The 19,109-nt window shown below is 41.7% G+C and overlaps 1 protein-coding gene across 2 annotated transcripts in view; it reads right to left on the bottom strand.

Moving 5' to 3' along the window:
• ZWILCH (zwilch kinetochore protein) overlaps positions 1-19,109 on the bottom strand; it is a 45,088-nt gene that overhangs the window by 25,472 nt on the left and 507 nt on the right. For both annotated transcript variants that reach the window (XM_055098207.1, XM_003827996.4), the window contains exons 2-8: positions 15,760-15,811; positions 10,584-10,679; positions 9,007-9,125; positions 5,576-5,775; positions 3,997-4,067; positions 3,428-3,583; positions 879-950 (exon numbers count right to left, since the gene is read on the bottom strand). In XM_055098207.1, coding sequence (XP_054954182.1) covers positions 879-950; positions 3,428-3,583; positions 3,997-4,067; positions 5,576-5,753 — 477 coding nt within the window. In that variant the 5' untranslated portion in view covers positions 5,754-5,775; positions 9,007-9,125; positions 10,584-10,679; positions 15,760-15,811. The remainder of the gene's footprint in view (positions 1-878; positions 951-3,427; positions 3,584-3,996; positions 4,068-5,575; positions 5,776-9,006; positions 9,126-10,583; positions 10,680-15,759; positions 15,812-19,109) is intronic.

Raw genomic sequence — 19,109 nt, 5'->3', positions numbered from 1 at the left:
AGGTATGTGTGGAGTTCTACAGCAACACAAGCCATTCTGTGAGATCAATGCAACCATCATAGAGAGCTCACCTAGCAAAGAGGTGGGAGAAGTGCATACCAGGTAGATCAAGATGCACACACCAGAAGATGATAGAGTATGACAGGATCCGAGCTACAAGCAAGAAGCTTGGTATGATGAGGGTTGGGGGTTCAGTGGGAATGGAAGTAAAGTGTGAGATTAAGCTAAAGAAATAAGCAGGAGCCAATAAGCACATGAAATCAAAACTACAAAGAGATACCACTTCACTACCACTAGGATAGCTACAATTAAAAAACAGACAATATCAAGTGTTCACAAAGATGTAAAGAAATCAGAACCCTCATATACTACTGAAAGAAATATAAAATAACATAACTACTTTGGACAACAGTTATACTTTGGCAGTTCCTCAAAAGGTAAATATACAGTTACCATATGATCTAGTAACTCCACCCAAGACATGTGAAAACATGTCTACACAAAAACTTGTATGTAAATGTTCATGGAGGCATTATTCATAATAGCCACAAAGTAGAAACAACTAAGATGTCAATTGACTGATGAATGAACAAAATGTGGTATATCCACACACAATGGAAAAATAAATAAATTAATTAAAAAAATAAAACAACACAAAGGGTGAGAGAAATGTAGCTATTAACGACCTAATGCTCCCGTTAATTGTAAGGACAACTACCACAGAAGTAAAATTTAACTGCCCAAACTGTCAGAGCTTCTAATGGATACATAACATCTGAACAAGTTTTGAGTAACACAAACCTAAGTAAAAACAACAATAGCACACATTTTTATAAAAACATGAGATTTAAGGAAAGGAATTCTAGAAGGATACTCACAAGAAGAAATTTCAGTTCTCTGTAGAGATGATTCAAAGGACCTCTGGGCTCTCCTGATTCCACTTTAATATTCTAAAAAGTTTCCAAAGTCTGTCAGTTTTCTACTGCGAATCCTACCTTCTCTACATAAGTGTTATACTTGCATTTCAAACTATCTTTCACACATTAAAAAATATATTTCATAAAGGACCAATGAATTGAAAAATGAGGTCAACACATCATTTAGAACATCTTACTCAGAGATTTTGCCATCTTGACCCAATAATCTAAATTAAAACCACTTATCCTCTTTCTATGACATAACCAATTGTACCTATGTGGAACAACTGCCCTCCTCACACACTCTCCTGCCTTTTCCCAAGGAATTTCCAGGAGGACAAGGTAGGAGAAATTTAAATAAATATATCTCAAGATTCGGTGATAACTTAGCATTATCACAAACCAAAATGAAGTCTCCCAATAAATCTGTTTATTAGACTCCTTCTAACTAAACCAACAGTGTGCTGTCCTAGCCAGAGGTCAGTGTCTTACAAACCTTAGATTGCAAACATAAAAAAAGAAAAACGTAAATGCCAATGTATGTAAATTCCCATTACAGGAAAAGTATAAAGAATATAATTATCCATGTCTGGGCGCAGTAGCTCACACCTGTAATCCCAGCACTCTGGGAGGCTGAGGCGAGTGAATCAGTTGAGGTCAGAAGTTCAAGATCAGCCTGGCCAACTGGGCGAAACCCCATCCCTACTAAACTTACAAAAATTAGCCAGGTTTAGTGGCACGCCCCTGTAATCCCAGCTACTCAGGAGGCTGAGGCAGGAGAATAGCTTGAACCTGGGAGGCAGAGGTTGCCGTCAGCTGAGATTATGCCACTGCACTCCAGCCTGGGTGACAGTAAGACTCTGTCTCAAAAAAAGAATATAATTATCCATAATCTTGCCACTCTGAAGGAACCACTATTAACACTATCCAGGCTTCTGTATATACATTTTAAAAAATATATAGTTGAGATCGCATTACATAAATAATTTATACTTTTTCTTTTTTCTTTTTGCTTAATAAGCACATCCTATTATTAATATTCAAGATTTTAAAACATGCTTTTAGAGACTGTATATAATATTTCATCATGAAATCTATTTTAGGCCAGGTGTGGTGGCTCATGCCTGTAATCCCAGCACTTTGGGATTTCGAGACCAGCCTGGTCAACATGGTGAAAACCCGTCTCTATTAAAAATACAAACAAATTAGCTGGGCATGGTGGCATGCACCTGTAGTCCCAGCTACTTGGGAGGCTGAGGCAGAACTGCTTGAACCCGGGAGGAAGGCAGAGACTGCAGTAAGCCGAGATGACGCCACTGCACTCCAGCCCGGCAGACAGAGCGAGGCTCCGTCCCACAAAAAAAAAAAAAAAAAAAAAAAAAAAAGAAATCTATTTTAACTATTCCCTACTGAACATTCCAGTTTTGTTTATAGTATTTTGGAAACACAGTTATATCACTGCACTGAATATCTTACACATGAATTTTTGTTAGCAATTTTGACTAATTTCTTTTTTTTGAGACAGAGTCTCACTCTGTCACCCAGGCTGGAGCGCAGTGGCACAATCTTGGCTCACTAAAACCTCTGCCTCCCGGGTTCAAGCGATTCTTCTGCCTCAGCCTCCCGAGTAGTTGGGACTACAGGCACACAACACCACACCCAGCTAATTTTTGTATTTTTAGTAGAGACAGGGTTTCACCATATTCGTAAGGCTGGTCTTGAACTCCTGACCCCATGATCCGTCCTCCTCAGCCTCCCAAAGTGCTGGGATTATAGGCATGAGCCACTGCGCCCAGCCAATTTTGACTGATTTCTTAAGACAGATTCCTAGAAATGTAAATATAGAGTGAAAGGGCTTAATATTATAATGATTCTTGATGTGTTACCAATATCTCCACCCTTTTAAGAATAAGAGGGCCAGGCACAGTGGCTCACGCCTATAATCCCGGCGTGAGCCACTTTGGGAGGTGGAGGTGGGAGGATCACTTGAGCCCAGGGGTTTGAGACCAGCTTGGGAAACATAGGGAGACTCTGTCCCTACAAAAAAAGTTAAAAAATTAGGTGTGGTGGCGCTTGCGTGTAGTCCTAGCTACTCAGGAGGCTGAGGCGGGCGGACTGCTTGAGCACAGGAGTTCGAGGCTGCAGTGAGCAGTGATTGTGCCACTTTACTCCAGCCTGGGTGACAGAGTAAGACTCTGTCTCAAAACAAAACAAACAAACAAACAAAAACACGGATTCACTTGAGCCACCACTCAAAAACTTTATTCATCACTAGAAAATTCTTAAGTTATATGATTATAGGGCTGAGGGCAACTGATAGATCAGATCACCTGACAAAACCTTCACTGGCTGCCCTGGTGAGACGTTAGTGGCAAGGTGGGCCTTTCAGAGTTGTCCAAGCTCACACTCAGCAAGTGCCAAGGCTAGAGGCATGGAGCACCAGCAACAAGCAAGTAAGCCAACATTTAGGAGTCTCATGAACCCGAAAAGGAAATAGGGCCCACTCTTACCAGAGTTGCAGTTGAAGAAAGTGGAGGGATTTGAAGAATCTCATCCACAGGACTCCAGGAAATATCCAAAGTGATCGCAGTTTGTGATGCTGTGATTGTATCATCCAAGGCAGAGGACTTAAAGAGCTCATACTGGGCAAAGCCTTTGGATGTTACCTGAAAAGAGTGCACCCAGCAGATCATTTAGCTGTGCTTCCACGTGGCCAAGAGTCCATTACTCAAATTATTTTGATCCTTGTCCCAAAAGAAAAAAGAGCACACACGCCATACTTTTGGGATATATACTTTCCATATATTTTTGGGATATATACTTTCCATATTTTTGGGATATATACTTTCCATATATCCCAAATAGAAAAGTAAGACAATTCTTTGAAACCACAAAGATTGGCTAAAAGGCATGAAGGCATTTTAATTTTGGTCATTAGCTGATATGAAAATAAACATAAACATTTTCATACTACAGAAAAATATCTAGTCATCTTAGGAGTGAAAAAAAACCTGTAAACTAGGAAGGCAGGTTGACAACAATTTGAAGAAAATAATATGAGTAGAAGCAAAACACTTACAGTAGACAAGTGATGTCTTTTCTTGTGTAAATTTTTTAGGTTTTCAAGATTTACAGAATAATTTTTATCAGCTATAGGAAATGAAAGAAAGAAATGTAAAGGCACAACTCAAAATTACATTGTCAGAGCTACAAAACTGTAATCCTTCACATTCTCAGTGTACCACAACTCAACAAAATAACTGTTAAAATTAAATTTTAAATCACAGATAAGTGAAATGTTTATAAGAGAATGAAAGTGGGCTGGGTATGGTGGCTCACACATATAATCCCAGCACTTTAGGAGGCCAAGGAGGGAGGATCGTTTGAACCCAGGAGTTCGAGACCAGCCTGGGCAACATAGCAAGACCCTGTCTCTATAGAAAATTAAAAAAACAGCCAGGTGTGGTGGCATGTACCTGTAGTCCCAGCTATTTGGGAGGCTGCGGTGAGAGGATTGCCTGAGCCCAGGAGGTCGAGGCTGCAGTGAGCCATGATTGCGCCACTGCACTCCAGCCTGGGTGACAGAGTAAGATCCTACCTCGAAAAACTAAAAAAAAGAATTTAAGTGTAACAGCCAGGCACAGCAGCACTTGCCTACAATGCCAGCTACTCAGGAGGCTGAGGTGGGAGGATTGCTTCAGGCTGAGTTTGAGACCAGCCTGGGCAATACAGTGGGACCCTGTCTCTTAAAAACAAATTAAAAATAAAAATAAAATTAGCTGGCCATGGTTGTGCTCTCCTGTAGTCGCAGCTATTCAGGAGGTTATGGTGGGAGGATCACTTGAGCCCAGCAGTTTGAGGCTGCAGTGACCTATGAACGCACTACGGTACCCTAACCTGGGCTACAGAGTGAGGCTCTGTCTCTAAAAAAATAAATAAATAAAAAATAAAGTGGAAGTTGGGCACGGTGGCTCATGCCTGTAATCCCAGCACTTCGGGAGGCCGAGGGGGGTGGATCTTGAGATCAGGAGCCTGACCAATATGGTGAACCCCCGTCTCTACTAAAGACCAGCCTGACCAATATGGTGAAACCCCGTCTCTATTAAAAATACAAAAAAATTAGCCGGGCGTGGTGGCGGGTGCCTGTAATCCCAGCTACTCCGGAAGCTGAGGCAGAGAACTGCTTGAACCCAGGAGGCAGAGGTTGCAGTGAGCCGAGATCGCGCCACTGCACTCCCACCTGGGCGACAGAGCAAGACTCCGTCTCAAAATAAATAAATAAATAAACATAAATAAAAAATAAAGTGGAATGAAGGTCAATACTACTACCAAAAATACAATTAAATGTCTACGATTGGAAACATATTGTCAGTTTGTATCTTCCAATGAAATTTTTCAATAATATACACATAGAAATAAAATGAAACCCAAATCAAACAAGTGTAAACCTCCTGTCCAGACTTTTGGAGATCTGTTTCTGGTGTTTCTGGACTACCTCCCACATGCTGCAAGTTACACACTAGAGTAGATTTATGGTGATTAATGCAAGTTCTACCTTGTGCACTTTCATCATAATATCAATTTTTGTAAAAAAACATGAAACAATAACTATACAAATGAATAAATACACACACACACTCTCTAGAGAGAGCACTCACCTTTACAACTGACCACATATAAGACAATTCCTGTAATGCTGTTGTTTGTTGTGATAAGCTCAGCTCCTAGCCAACAAGTACCTTCAGGATCTGAACTGTCACATCTTACCCAAAGGGGAGGAAGGGCAGTAACTGGCAGATTAATCTTCAAATGGGTCATATTAGGATTGTGAGCCATGGTATAAAGTCCAATTAACTGCCTTTAAAACAAGAGTAAGGACAAATTATAGATAGAGATTTCCAATTCAAGAATTTCTTTAATTTCTGAGAGACAGGGTCTCACTCTGTTGCCCAGGCTGGAATGCAGTGGTGCGATCATAGCTCACTACAGCCTTGGCCTCCTTGGCTCAAGTGATCCTCCTGTCTCAGCCTCCCAAATAGCTGGGACTACAGATACAAGCCACTGCATCAGGCTTATTTTTATGTTTTGTAGAGACAGAGTCTTGCAGTGTTGCTCAGGCTGGTCTCAAACTACTTGCCTCAAGCAATTCTTCTGCCTTAGCCTTCCAAAGTGTTGGGATTATAGGCATGAGCCACCACGTCCAGCCAGAATTTTCTTTTAAAAAGATATGAGGGGTCTTCCATCCTGGCTAACACGGTGAAACCCCATCTCTACTAAAAATACAAAAAATTAGCCTGGTGTAGTGGCGGGCTCCTGTAGTCCCAGTTACTGGGAGGATGAGAATGGTGTGAACCCGGGAGGCGGAGCTTGCAGTGAGCCCAGATCGCACCACTGCACTCTAGCTTGGGCAACAGGGTGAGACTCCGTCTCAAAAAAAAAAAAAAAAGATACGAGAGGTCTCACAGAAACAACAACCTAAAACTTAAATAGCAAGATATATGTATATGTATACGTTATCCATTAATAGATTCACCAGGCAGATCAAAATGCACGCACCAGAAAGTGACAGAGTATGACAGGATTGGAGCTACTATGAGCAGGGAGCTTCAATATGGCAAGGATTGGGGGTTCAGCAGGAGTGGAAGTTCAGTAGAAGTTGAAGAGGTAGGATGTGAGATTAATCTAAAGAAATAAGTAGGAGCCAGGCCGGGCGCGGTGGCTCAAGCTTGTAATCCCAGCACTTTGGGAGGCCGAGGTGGGCAGATCACGAGGTCAGGAGTTCGAGACCAGCCTGACCAACATGGTGAAACCCCGTCTCTACTAAAAATACAAAAATTAGCCGGGTGTGGTGGCTTGTGCTTGTAATCCCAGCTACTCAGGAGGCTGAGGCAGGAGAATTGCTTGAACCCAGGAGGCAAAGGTTGCCGTGAGCCGAGATCATGCCATTGCACTCCAGCCTGGGCGACAGAGTGAGACTCTGTCTCAAAAAAAAAAAAAAAAAAAAAAGGAAAGAAAAGAAAGAAGTAGGACCCAATAAACACAAAATGATGCTGTCATTAGTGAGACAGTTAACAAAATTTGAATATGGGCTCTGATTAGATAATGGTATTGTAATAATGTTAGATTTCCAGATTCTCATCATTGTTCCATGGTTATGTAAGAGAATGTATTTGTTCATAGAAAATACAAAGTGGAGCATTTAGGGGTAAAAGAGTACCAGATCTTCACTACATTGTCAATACTTCATTTTTAAAATGGTGTATGTGTGTACATTACTCTCTCTCTCTCTCTCTATATATATATATACACACACACACACAAACACAAAATCTATAGGTATAACAATAGTTATAAACATATTGTTATAATGATATATAGTTGTAACAATATACATATATAACTATATATGAATACATACATAGCAATACACTGCTTTGCATATTATCTGTCTAGAAAGAGACACAAGAGAGAGAAAAAGGAAAAGGGGAAGAAGGAGAAGAAAAAGAAGCAAATGCTGTAAAATCTAAGCAATTGGTGAATCTGGATTAAGGATATACAGAAGTTCATGCACTATTCTTGTAACTTTCCCATAAATTTGAGAGTGTATCAAAATTGAAAGTCACCAAAAAATGTGGCTTACGTTTTTATTTTTCAAAGACATGAAAACTAAATTGATTACCAACAGATGTCCAGGAAAAAAATTTCTAGGGGATTTTACTTCCAAAAAGAGGTAAAATAACCCCAGAAGGAAAATGCAAGAAGAAATGGAGAGCAAAGAAATAAGCGCATGAATCAACCCACACAAACACTGGCTGGAGAAAATAATACAAATATTTAACATTTAAGTCGTAGGGAGAAAACAGGCCAAATATGACTAAAATCAAGTACCTATGAAGGAGGAGGCTGATTAAACTTTTAAAACTTCTAGGCTGGGCGCAGTGGCTCATGCCTGTAATCCCAGCACATTGGGAGGCTAAGGCAGGTGGATCACCTGAGGTGAGAGTTCAAGACCAGCCTGGCTAACATGGTGAAACCCCGTTTCTACTAAAAATACAAAAAGTTAGCTGGACATGGTGGTGTGTGTCTGTAATCCCAGCTACTCGGGAGGCTGAGGCAGGAGAATCACTTGAACCCAGGAGGCAGAGGATGCAGTGAACTGAGATCGCACCATTGCACTCCAGCTTGGGCAACAAGAGCAAAATGCCATATCAAAGAAAAAAAAAAGAAAAAAAAAACTTCTATAGAGCAAGTAAAAACCAGAATGAAGATATAATTTTGTGAACGTTATTACAGTAGTTATCATTCTCATACCATTCTGTTAGTATTTGCATGACTATATTCGCCAGGACACCCTGAAGACAAGGACTTTTTGGTTTTGGAGGCAGGAGGAGGCTGGACAGAGGGAACTGTACATAGCTACACAGTGGGGAGGCAGGAAGTGAAGCTGGAGAGGTAGCCAGAGGCTCTCAAGTTTCTAACAGGGGCACTACTGGCACCTTGGGTGAGATAACTGCTCATTGTGCAGGAGAGTCCCATGCATTGCGGGATGTTTACCATCCACGGTGCAGGTGCACTAAATGCCAGTAGCTCCTCTCAGTCACTGTGACAAACCAAAATACTTCCCTATATTTCCAATTCCCTCTGGGTATGGTACCACCCCTGGTGGAGGACCAGTGGGGCTAGACAATGAAAGTTCCTGTGTGTCATTCTTAAGGAATTTGGGTTTTTATCATGAAGCCAATGAAGAACCTCTAAAGGATTTTAAGCAGGAAAGAAGCTTGGTCAGGCTTTCATTTGAGGAAGAAAGACTGGAGGGGAACCAGATTACACATAAGGAAAACAATTGAGAAACAACAATAAATTGGTATAGAGGTGTAGAGAAAGGGAAGATAAGTGCAGTATTCTTGGTTACATTTGGGATACCTATCAAATATTCAAGTAGAACTATCCTTAGTTGGGTATACTTATCAGGGGGTGGGGGAGATGAAGGAAGATATAAGGGCTAGGGGCCTATTTTTCCCAACGTTTATAAGAATGTTTCAATTTAAATCCTAGTTGCCACCCCTACTCAGCATAAGAGAAAACCTACCTTGCCTTCCCAACTGGTAAAGCAAGTGGTCCAACATTTTCGCCAGTAGAGAAATCAGATATGGCAGTTTCTTCAGATTGAAGTTCTTCAATATGACTTGTTTCTTCCTTTTCTAAAGGCTTTAAAAATGTTCTTAATTATTTAACCAGACAAAAGAGCACATAGGATAGCAGCTGACTCTTTACTATGCTACAGAATAATGACAAGTAGAACATAATGTACTTATTTTTATACCCTTAAGCACAAATGATTGGGTTTGGGCAAGAATAGCCACAAACTAGCTTGGTACCAAAAAATCTTGACATCAGGAGCATTTCCACTGTCCTATAAAAAGATATTGACCTTAGTTGCTAATAGCAAAGGAAGCAACTGATGCTTTTAGAAAAGGAAGTGCTCGGCAGGACATGGTGTCGCATGCCTGTAATCCCAGCATTCTGGGAGACTGAGGAGGAGAATCACTTAAGCCCAAGAGGTCGAGACAAACCAAGGCAACACAGGGAGACCTGTGACTACCAAAAAAAAAAAAAAAAAAATCAGCCAGGGTGGTGGCATGCACCTGTGGTCCCAGTTAATCAGGAGGCTCAGGTGGAAGGATTGCTTGAGCTTGGGAGGTGGAGGCTGCAGTGAGCCATGACAGTACCACCACACTCCAGCCTGGGCGAAAGAGCAAGACTACCTTAAAAGCAGAAAAGGAAGTGCTCCAACTTGCACAAAATGATTAGGTAAAGGTAAAATACCAAGGAAACCCAGACGTTCTTGGATTTTTCACTCTCAAAACAGGAAGACCTTCTTTCTGGACTATAACCTTAGGCCCACAGTCTTTTTCTCTAGGGCAATAACCTCTGATTGGTGTTAGTGGGTACTATTATCCATGTGTTTACAAAATAGTTAAATAGCTCAGCCTTGCCAATAATAACAACAAGGGAGTTTTTCAGTGAGATAAAACTGTTATATATCCTGATTGTGGTGGTGACTGCAAGAATCTACATACGTGTTAAAATTCATGGAACTGAACAACAAAAGAAGTCAGCAGGGTGTGGTGGCTCACCCCTGTAATCCCAGCACTTTGGGAGGCCGAGGTGAGTGGATCACGATGTCAGAAGATTGAGACCATCCTGGCTAATATGGTGAAACCCTTTCTCTACTAAAAATACACACAAAAAATTAGCCAGGCGTGGTGGCAGGCGCCTGTAATCCCAGCTACTTGGGAGGCTGAGGCAGGGGAATCGCTTGAACTCGGGAGGTGAAGGTTGCAGTGAGCTGAGATCATGCCACTGCACTCCAGCCTGAGTGACAGAGCGAGACTCCATCTCAAAAAAAAAAAAAAAAGAAATAAGTGAATTTTATCGATTTATTGATAATTTTACTTGTTTATTTCTTAATGAGGCTACGAGAAAATGTTAAATTGCATATGTGGTTCATATTTATTTGTACTGGACAGCACTACACTTACTCCTAAAAGAATGAGAACTCATTTTCACTGATGCTGATTTTAAAACGTGTACGTTAGATTATTCCCAAGAAACCAAATTTGGTTATGGAGAATTAAACAACCACAAAGTCAAACCAGTACTTACCACTTTTTCCACTATGAATACTATGTCATTTTCATTTAGAATATTTTTCAAAGGGTTTGGTTGGCCTTTGCTGATCAACTGCACTTGGACATCAGCCTGTTAAAACAGGTATCAAGCAATATTATACATACACTTATATATTCCTACTATCTAAACACATAAAGACCAGTTCTATGCAAGTCAATGGAAAATTTCCTTAAGAGACAGAGTCTCGGCCGGGCGCGGTGGCTCACGCCTGTAATCCCAGCACTTCGGGAGGCCAAGGCGGGTGGACCACGAGGTCAGGAGATTGAGACCATCCTGGCTAACACGGTGAAACTCCATCTCTACTAAAAATACAAAAAATTAGCCAGGCGTGGTGGCGGGCGCCTGTAGTCCCAGCTGCTCAGGAGGCTGAGGCAGGAGAATGGTGTGAACCCGGGAGGCGGAGCTTGCAGTGAGCCGAGATCATGCCACTGCACTCCAGCCTGGGGGACAGAGTGAGACTCTGTTTCAAAAAAAAAAAAGAGACAGAGTCTCACTATGTTGCCCAGGCTGGAGTGCAATGGCTATTCATAGGCACATGCATAGTGCATTACAGCCTCAAACTCCTGGGCTCAAGCAATCCTCCCACCTCAGCCTCCCCAGTAGCTGGAACTTCAGGTGTGTGCCACCACACCTGGCTAATTATTTTATTTTTCATACAGATGGGGTCTCGCTATATTGCCCAGGCTGGTCTCAAAATTCTGGCCTCAAGCAGTCCTCCCACCTCTGTCTCCCAAAGTGCTGGGAATACAGGCATGAGCCACTGTCCTGGCCAAAACTTCATACATTCTCATTCCAACTGGAAGTTTATTTAAAAGTTTGAAAACAGGCTGGGTACAGTAGCTCACGCCTGTAATCCCAGCACTTTGGGAGGCCGAGGCGGATAGATCACTTGAGGTCAGGAGCTTGAAACCAGCCTGGCCAACATGGGGAAACTCTATCTCTACTAAAAATACAAAAATTAGGCTGGGCACAGTGGCTCACGCCTGTAATCCCAGCACATTGGGAGGCTGAGGCGGGTGGACTGCTTGAGGTCAGGAGTTCAAGACCAGCCTGCTCAAACTGGTGAAACCACATCTCTACTAAGACTACAAAATATCAGGCAGGCATGGTGGCGGGGGCCTGTAATCCTAGCTACTCAGGAGGCTGGGGCAGAAATTGCTTGAACCTGGGAGGTGGAGCTTGCAGTGGGCCAAGATTGTGCCACTGCACTCCAGCCAGGGCAACAGAGCAAGACTCCATCTTAAAAAGTAAAAAATAAATAAACAAATAAAAATGCAAAAATTAGCTGGGCATGGTGGTGGGTGCCTATAATTCCAGCTACTCGGGAGGCTAAGCCAGGAGAATTGCCTGAATCCAGAAGGTGGAGGTTGCAGTGAGCCGATATCATGCCACTGCACTCCAGCCTGGGCAACAGAGTGAGATTCTGCACAGGATAATCATTACCGTTATTAGCCTGGTTGGTACACATTCCTTTTCCAAGCATATAACTCTGTTTAAATACAAACATATGCTGGACACATTGGCACCTGTAATCCCGGCTAATCGGGAGGCTGAGATGGGAGGATGGTTTGAGGCCAGGAATTTGAGACTAGTTACAACACAGCAAGACCATGTCTCTTAAAAAAAAAAAAAAAAAAAAAATAGCCAGGTATGGTGGTGCACTGGTAGTCCCAGTTACTTGGGAGGCTGAGGTGTGAGGATCACTTGAGCCCAGGAGTTTGAGGCCGCAGTGAACTTTGATCATACTACTGAACTTCAGCCTGGGCAACAGAGTAAGACCCCATCTCTTTAAAAAATAATAATAAAAATAGAAATGTATCTATTTAGATATCTAATAGGATTTTGCCTAATAAAAACAGGATTCTAATAGTTTTATATCATGAATGTCTGTGTCATTCAATGTTCTTTGGCAGTCTAGTACCACAGCTCTTTTGTCACATAACTAATTCCATATTGTATGACATTTTAGTAGTTTCCAGTTTTTTGCTATTATAAACAATTGATGACATCAATTCAAATGAACACTTTTGAATTATTTTCTTAAGATTAATACCTAAAATCACACTGATACTATTAGACTGCCTTTCAAAATGTTGCACCTACACATTTATACTTCCATCACTTATATCAACATATTAAGCATTTTCATGGCTGGGTGCAGTGGCTCACGAATGTAATCCCAGCACTTTGGGAGGCCGAGGCGGACGGATCACCTGAGGTCAGGAGTTTGAGACCAGCCTGGCTAAGATGGTGAAACCCCGTCTCCACTAAAAATACAAAATTAACAGGGCGTGGTGGTGGGTGCCTATAATCCCAGCTACTTGGGAGGCTGAAGCAGAAGAATCACTTGAACCTGGGAGGCAGAGGTACAGTGAACCAGGATCGCGCCACTGCACTCCAGCCTGGATGACAGAGTGACTCCATCTCAAATAAAAAAAAGACAGAAAAAAAGCATTTTCATTGTTTATTTTTACCATCTCACAGCGAAACATAAGATCTTACTGTTTTGTCATTTGTTTGATCAATAATGATGGTGAACAGTTTCTTTTTATCTTTTTTTTTTTTTTTTTGAAGACAGGCTCTCGCTCTGTCACCCAGACTGGAGTGCAGTGGCACCATCTTGGCTCACTGTAGCCTTAACCTCCCAGACTCAAGCGATCCTCCAGCTGAGGCCTCCCAGTAGTAGTAGCTGGGACTATAGGTGCGTGACACCACACCCAGCTAATTTTTTTTTGCTTTTTGTAGAGACAAGGTCTCACCATATTGGTCAGGCTGGTTTCAAACTCCTCAGCTCAAGCAATCCTCCCACCCCAGCCTCCCAATGTGCTAGGATTACAGGTGTGAGCCACCACACTCGGCCAAGGTAAACAGCAGTTTCTAATATGCTTATTAATCATAAATATTCTTATTATTTGAATCCATTTGGTTTCTTAGTTTGGATATTAAAGCATGAAGAAACCAAGCACAGAGAGCCAAGGATACTGTGTTATTCTAATCTACTAGGTTCTTGAGAAGTTTCAGGTACTGTTGTGGGTTGAAGTGTGTCCCCAAAAATGGTATCTTGAAGGTCTAACCTCCAGTTCCTATAAACGTGACTTTATTTGGAAATAAAATCTTGGCAATGTAATCAAGATGAGGATTAATTTGGATTAGGGCAAGCCCTAAATCCAATGACTGGTATACTTAAAAGAAAGAGAGAGGCATAGACACGCAGGGGGAATACCACGTGTCTACAGAAGCAGAGATTTGAGTGATGTGTTTACAAGCCAAGCAATACCAAAGATTGCTGGAAACCATCAGAAGGTAGAAAGAGGCAAGGAAAGATTCTTTCTTAGAGAATTCAGGAAGAGCATGCACTTGCTGACACCTTAATTTCAGAATTTTAGTCTCCAGAACTGGGAGAGAATAAATTTTTGTGTTTGAAGCTGCCTAATTTGCAGTATTTTGCTATAGCAGCTCTAGGAAACTAATAAAGATATCAAGCAGCAAGAATTCAGGCACGAAGGGATAAATGAGTTTACCCAGATATATCTGATTCTTGAGTTTGGCTAGTGAGAATTCAGACAGTGAAAGGTAACTCTATTTGCATGTTTCTTTCTTGATTACTTACTCGTGTCCTTTGCCTATTCTTCTTTTATACTTTTTTGTCTTTCTCATTGATTTCTTTTTTTTTTTTTGAGATAGTCTCGCTCTGTCGCCCAGGCTGGAGTGCAGTGGTGTGATCTCTGCTCACTGCAACCTCTGCCTCCCAGGTTCAAGTGATTCTCCTGCCTCAGCCTCTCTAGTAGCTGGGACTACAGGCACAAGCTACTGCACCTGGCATTTTATTTTATTTTATATTTTATTTTATTTTATTTTATTATTTTATTTTATTAGAGACGGAGTTTCACTCTGTCGCCCAGGCTGGAGTACAATGGCTTAATCTTGGCTCACTGCAACCTCTGCCTCCCAGGTTCAAGTGATTCTCCTGCCTCAGCCTCCTGAGTAGCTGGGACTACAGGCACACGCCACCATGCCCAGCTAATTTTTGTATTTTTTAGTAGAGCTGGGGTTTCACCATGTTGGCCAGGCTGGTATCGAACTCCTGACCTCAGGTGATCCATCCACCTCAGCCTCCCAAAGTGCTGCGATTACAGGCATGAGCCATCGTGCCCAGCCATCTTCCTCATTGATTTTTAAGACAGATATATATGTATATGTATATATATATATATATATATATAGCCACACACACACACATAAATATAGATATTACAGCTTCTCATTCATGAGTATTCCCCCCCCCAGCTTGTCTGTTAATGTATACTTTATTTTAGTTTGCTAATTATTTCATGGACATAGGTTTTATCTCCCCAAGTATGGAGAGTTTACTTATGAAACACTCAGCACGTATTAGATGCTAAATAAATATATGAATGCTTATAGCAGCTCTCATAATCATCAAAAACTGGAAAAAACCCAATGTCCTTCAACTGGCGAATGGATAACCAAACTATGGTACATCCATACAATGGAATACTACTCAGAAATAGAATGAATTGTTGATACACACAACAACATAGATGAGTCTTAAATGCATTATACTAATTGAAAGAAGCCAGAACCAAAAGGCTGTATGATTTTATTTATAGGATATTCTGGAAAAGGTAAAACTACAGAGACAAAAAATAGATTAATGTTTGCCAGGAACTAAGGGAGGGCAAAGGGCTCACTGTAAAGGGACATAAGAACATTTTTGGAGAGGATAGAAATATTCTATATCTTGATTATAGGGTGGTGACTAAATAATTTATCAGAAGTTCGGCTGGGCGCGGTGGCTCAAGCCTGTAATCCCAGCACTTTGGGAGGCCGAGGCGGGCGGATCATGAGGTCAGGAGATCGAGACTATCCTGGCTAACATGGTGAAACCCCGTCTCTACTAAAAATACAAATAAATTAGTCAGGCGTGGTGGCAGGCACCTGTAGTTCCAGCTACTCGGGAGGCTGAGGCAGGAGAATGGCGTGAACCCGGGAGCCGGAGCTTGCAGTGAGCCGAGATCGCGCCACTGCACTCCAGCCTGGGTAACAGAGCATGACTCCGTCTCAAAATAAAAATAAAAACAGACAATTTTAGGATTAGAGTTGTGTTTAAAAACCAAATTGTTCATACCTCATAGAGAAATGGGTCTTTACGGATTCCTTTCTTTTCTTCATTAAATTTCCTGAAACGCAGAACCACATGTGAAAAACAGAACTACATTATCTCTCCTGTTATTCACACTCAGGAGTCAGTCATCACTTTATCTCTGCAGGACACCTATGGGAAAGGCAAAAAGCAAGTACTTACAGCAGCCCTAAGATGTAGTTGCAGAGGGAGAAAAAAAGCAGAAAAGAAGCATTAGGTTAAGAAGAAAAGAGAACCAAAAAAGAAAACTGTGACAGAGATTAATAGACTGTTGCCCTCAATTGGGTACAACTGATTCTCAGAGGCAGCAGGAAATTGGGTTGCCTGCTTCTACTGTGTGTCTTTTCAAACACACCACCAGTTAAAATTAAAATGTAACTTGCCACATGACCTTTCAAAGTAAAAATGATTGGATTCTGATCTGTTACTGAATCAGTGGGTAACCACAGAGAAGTTACTTAAGGGTCCTAGGCCTTAGATTTCTATGGCTAAAATGGAAGCATCTGTCCTCCATTTTTATAACTTGTTACTCAAAGTTAGTAAATTTGATTATGTTGACCATTTCCTTTTCAAAATGTAAGCATGAAACTCCAGGATATCATTTAATTATTATCCTTTAATTCAAGAAAGTTTTAAAATAGTGAATCTAAAGCACTTAAACTGTAATCCATTAACATACCAAAATACACACCAGCCTGATCTACACTGAAAAGAAATCTTTAGTCATTGAAGGAACCCAACAGAACTGTTTCAAGAAACCATTTATATCTATATTTGATCTAATACTATATGACTTCCTGAAATAGAAACAGAAGAGCTAGGCCTATGACTGATTCACTTTTGCCATATTGTGAAAGATCGTGATTTATTCTTACAGATGTTTATGTCTTACGTATAACTCAGGGATGTTATTTAATCAGTCTTTTTTTTTTTTTTTTTTTTGAGATGCAGTCTCGCTCTGTGGCCCAGGCTGGAGTTGGAGTGCAGTGGCGTGATCTCTGCTCACTGCAAGCTCCGCCTCCCGGGTTCACGCCATTCTCCTGCCTCAGCCTCCAGAGTAGCTAGGACTACAGGAGCCTGCCACCATGCCGGGTTAATTTTCTTTTTGTATTTTTAGCAGAGATGGGGTTTCACCGTGCACTTAATCAGTCTTGCAATAATGTATCCAGCATGTTTAATAGAGGCCAGTCACTCCTGCTAGATGCTGAGAATATCAAACAAAAGCATAGTCCCTGGTTCACAGTCCTGACTGGATTCCAACAAGTAAACCACAGTTCCATGGTGATAAGTGCTCAGAGAGAGGCAAGTATAGGAAGCTATAGTAGAAATTTAGCTATAGGGCTTAAACTTTAACCTGAAAGCCAAGAGGAACTCACTAAATGACTTTAAATGGGAAAGATCTGACAGTAATGGGGAGGGTAATAACTTGGAGTCCAGGAAAATAGCTGTGAATAACTTGTAGCACTTCAGAGAACTGATAATGGCCTGAATGAAAAGAGCATGGATGGAGGAAGAATAAGAGGATCGACTAGATAAGGCAGGGGTGGGAGTTTTGGAATTAGAACGCTTCAGAGACAGAATTCAGAAGTAGAATGTCCAGCTGGAGGAAAAGATTAATTCAGCTTTGCAGGTATTGATCTGAGGTCCCGTGTGAAAATTCCCAGTAGCGGGGGAAAAAACAGTGTTATACTTTCTATGTGAAGTATAAAGGGTTTAAATGGGCCGGGCACGATGGCTCACGCCTGTAATCCCAGCACTTTAGGAGGCCAAAGTGGGTGGATCACGAGGTCAAGAGATTGAGACCATCCTGGCCAACATGGTGAAACCTCTTCTCTACTAAAAATAAAAATACAAAAATCAGCTAGGCGTGGTGGCATGCGCCTGTAGTCCCAGCTACTCGGGAGGCTGAGGCAGGAGAATCGCTTGAGCCCGGGAGGCAGAGGTTGCAGTGAGCCAAAATCGCACCACTGCACTCCAGCCTGGCAACACAGCAAGACTCCGTCTCAACAAAAAAAAAAAAAAAAAAAGGGTCTAAATAAAGTTGTATCAATAGAGGACTTATTTATTTATTTATTTATTGTTAGAGAGGGGTTCTCACTACGCTGCCCAGGCTGGCCTCCAACTCCTGGGCTCAAGCAGTCCTATTGCCTCAGCGCCCAGAGTAGCTTGGATTACAGGTATGCACCACCATGCCTAGTTAATAGGAGATTTTTATTTTTATTTATTTATTTATTTTAGAGACAGAGTCTTGCTCTGTTGCCCAGGCTGGAGTGCACTGGCACGATCTCGGCTCACTGCAACCTCTGCCTCCCGAGTTCAAGCAATTCTCCCAAGTAGCTGGGATTACAGGTGCCCGCCACCATGCCCGGCTAATTTTTATATTTTTAGTAGAGACGGGGTCTTGCCATGTTGGCCAGGCTGGTCTAGAACTCCTGACCTCAAGTGATCCGCCCGCCTCGGCCTCCCAAAGTGCTGGGATTACAGGCGTGAACCATCGCGCCCGGCCTTATCTTAAATAAAGATGAAACAGCCATAGAGTGAAATACTATATAGCAGCTAAAAACAATGAGATAGATCTATAAGGAGTCACAATGAAAGATGTCCAAGACATGCCAGTTTTTTTTAAAAGCTAGTGCTCTTTCTATTCAAAACGTTTACAAGCGTCACTACTTTTGTAAGCAGGAAAAAAAGCAATGAAGATAAACAATGAAAAATTATAACATTTAGGAAATCATGGGCTAGATTACACAGCGGTTCTCAAAGTGTGATGCCCCACCAGCCGTATCCGTTACACCTAGCATTTATCAGGAGGGCAAATTAATTGGCCCCATCTCAGACCTACTAAATCAGAAACCCTGGAAGTGGGGCCCAGCAATCTGTGTTTTGACAATCCCCCGGTGATTCTGATGCATGCTAAATTTGAGAACTATGGATTAGATTTTTACATAGGATGCAGAACTTGATGGAATCCCCTTGGTAGTAGTACTTCACCATAAGAATAAAATGAAGTCTTGGAGCACAGTGAAAAAATAAAGGTGTTTTCAAAACGCAACACACCAATCTGCTATCATTACAATTGTAGCTCATGTGGCAACTACCTCGAATAATAGAGATTAACAGACTAACACCACATTTCACTCTTAGGAGTCAACAAGGCTTTAAACAGGGGAAGGATGCCAACACCTAGTTTTCCGTATCCCGGGTGGTGCCTCTACTTATGGCAAGTGTGTCCATCAGTAGAAAGAATAAATCGCCTCTTGGAACACTTGCCACCTTCCATCTCGTTTGATGACGTACACGTTTTCTCCTGAGACAAGCAAGCTCCCACACGGTCA

The sequence above is a fragment of the Pan paniscus genome, chromosome 16, assembly GCF_029289425.2.
Source record: "Pan paniscus chromosome 16, NHGRI_mPanPan1-v2.0_pri, whole genome shotgun sequence".
NCBI lineage: Eukaryota > Metazoa > Chordata > Mammalia > Primates > Hominidae > Pan > Pan paniscus.
This window is presented reverse-complemented; position numbering and strand designations above follow the sequence as displayed.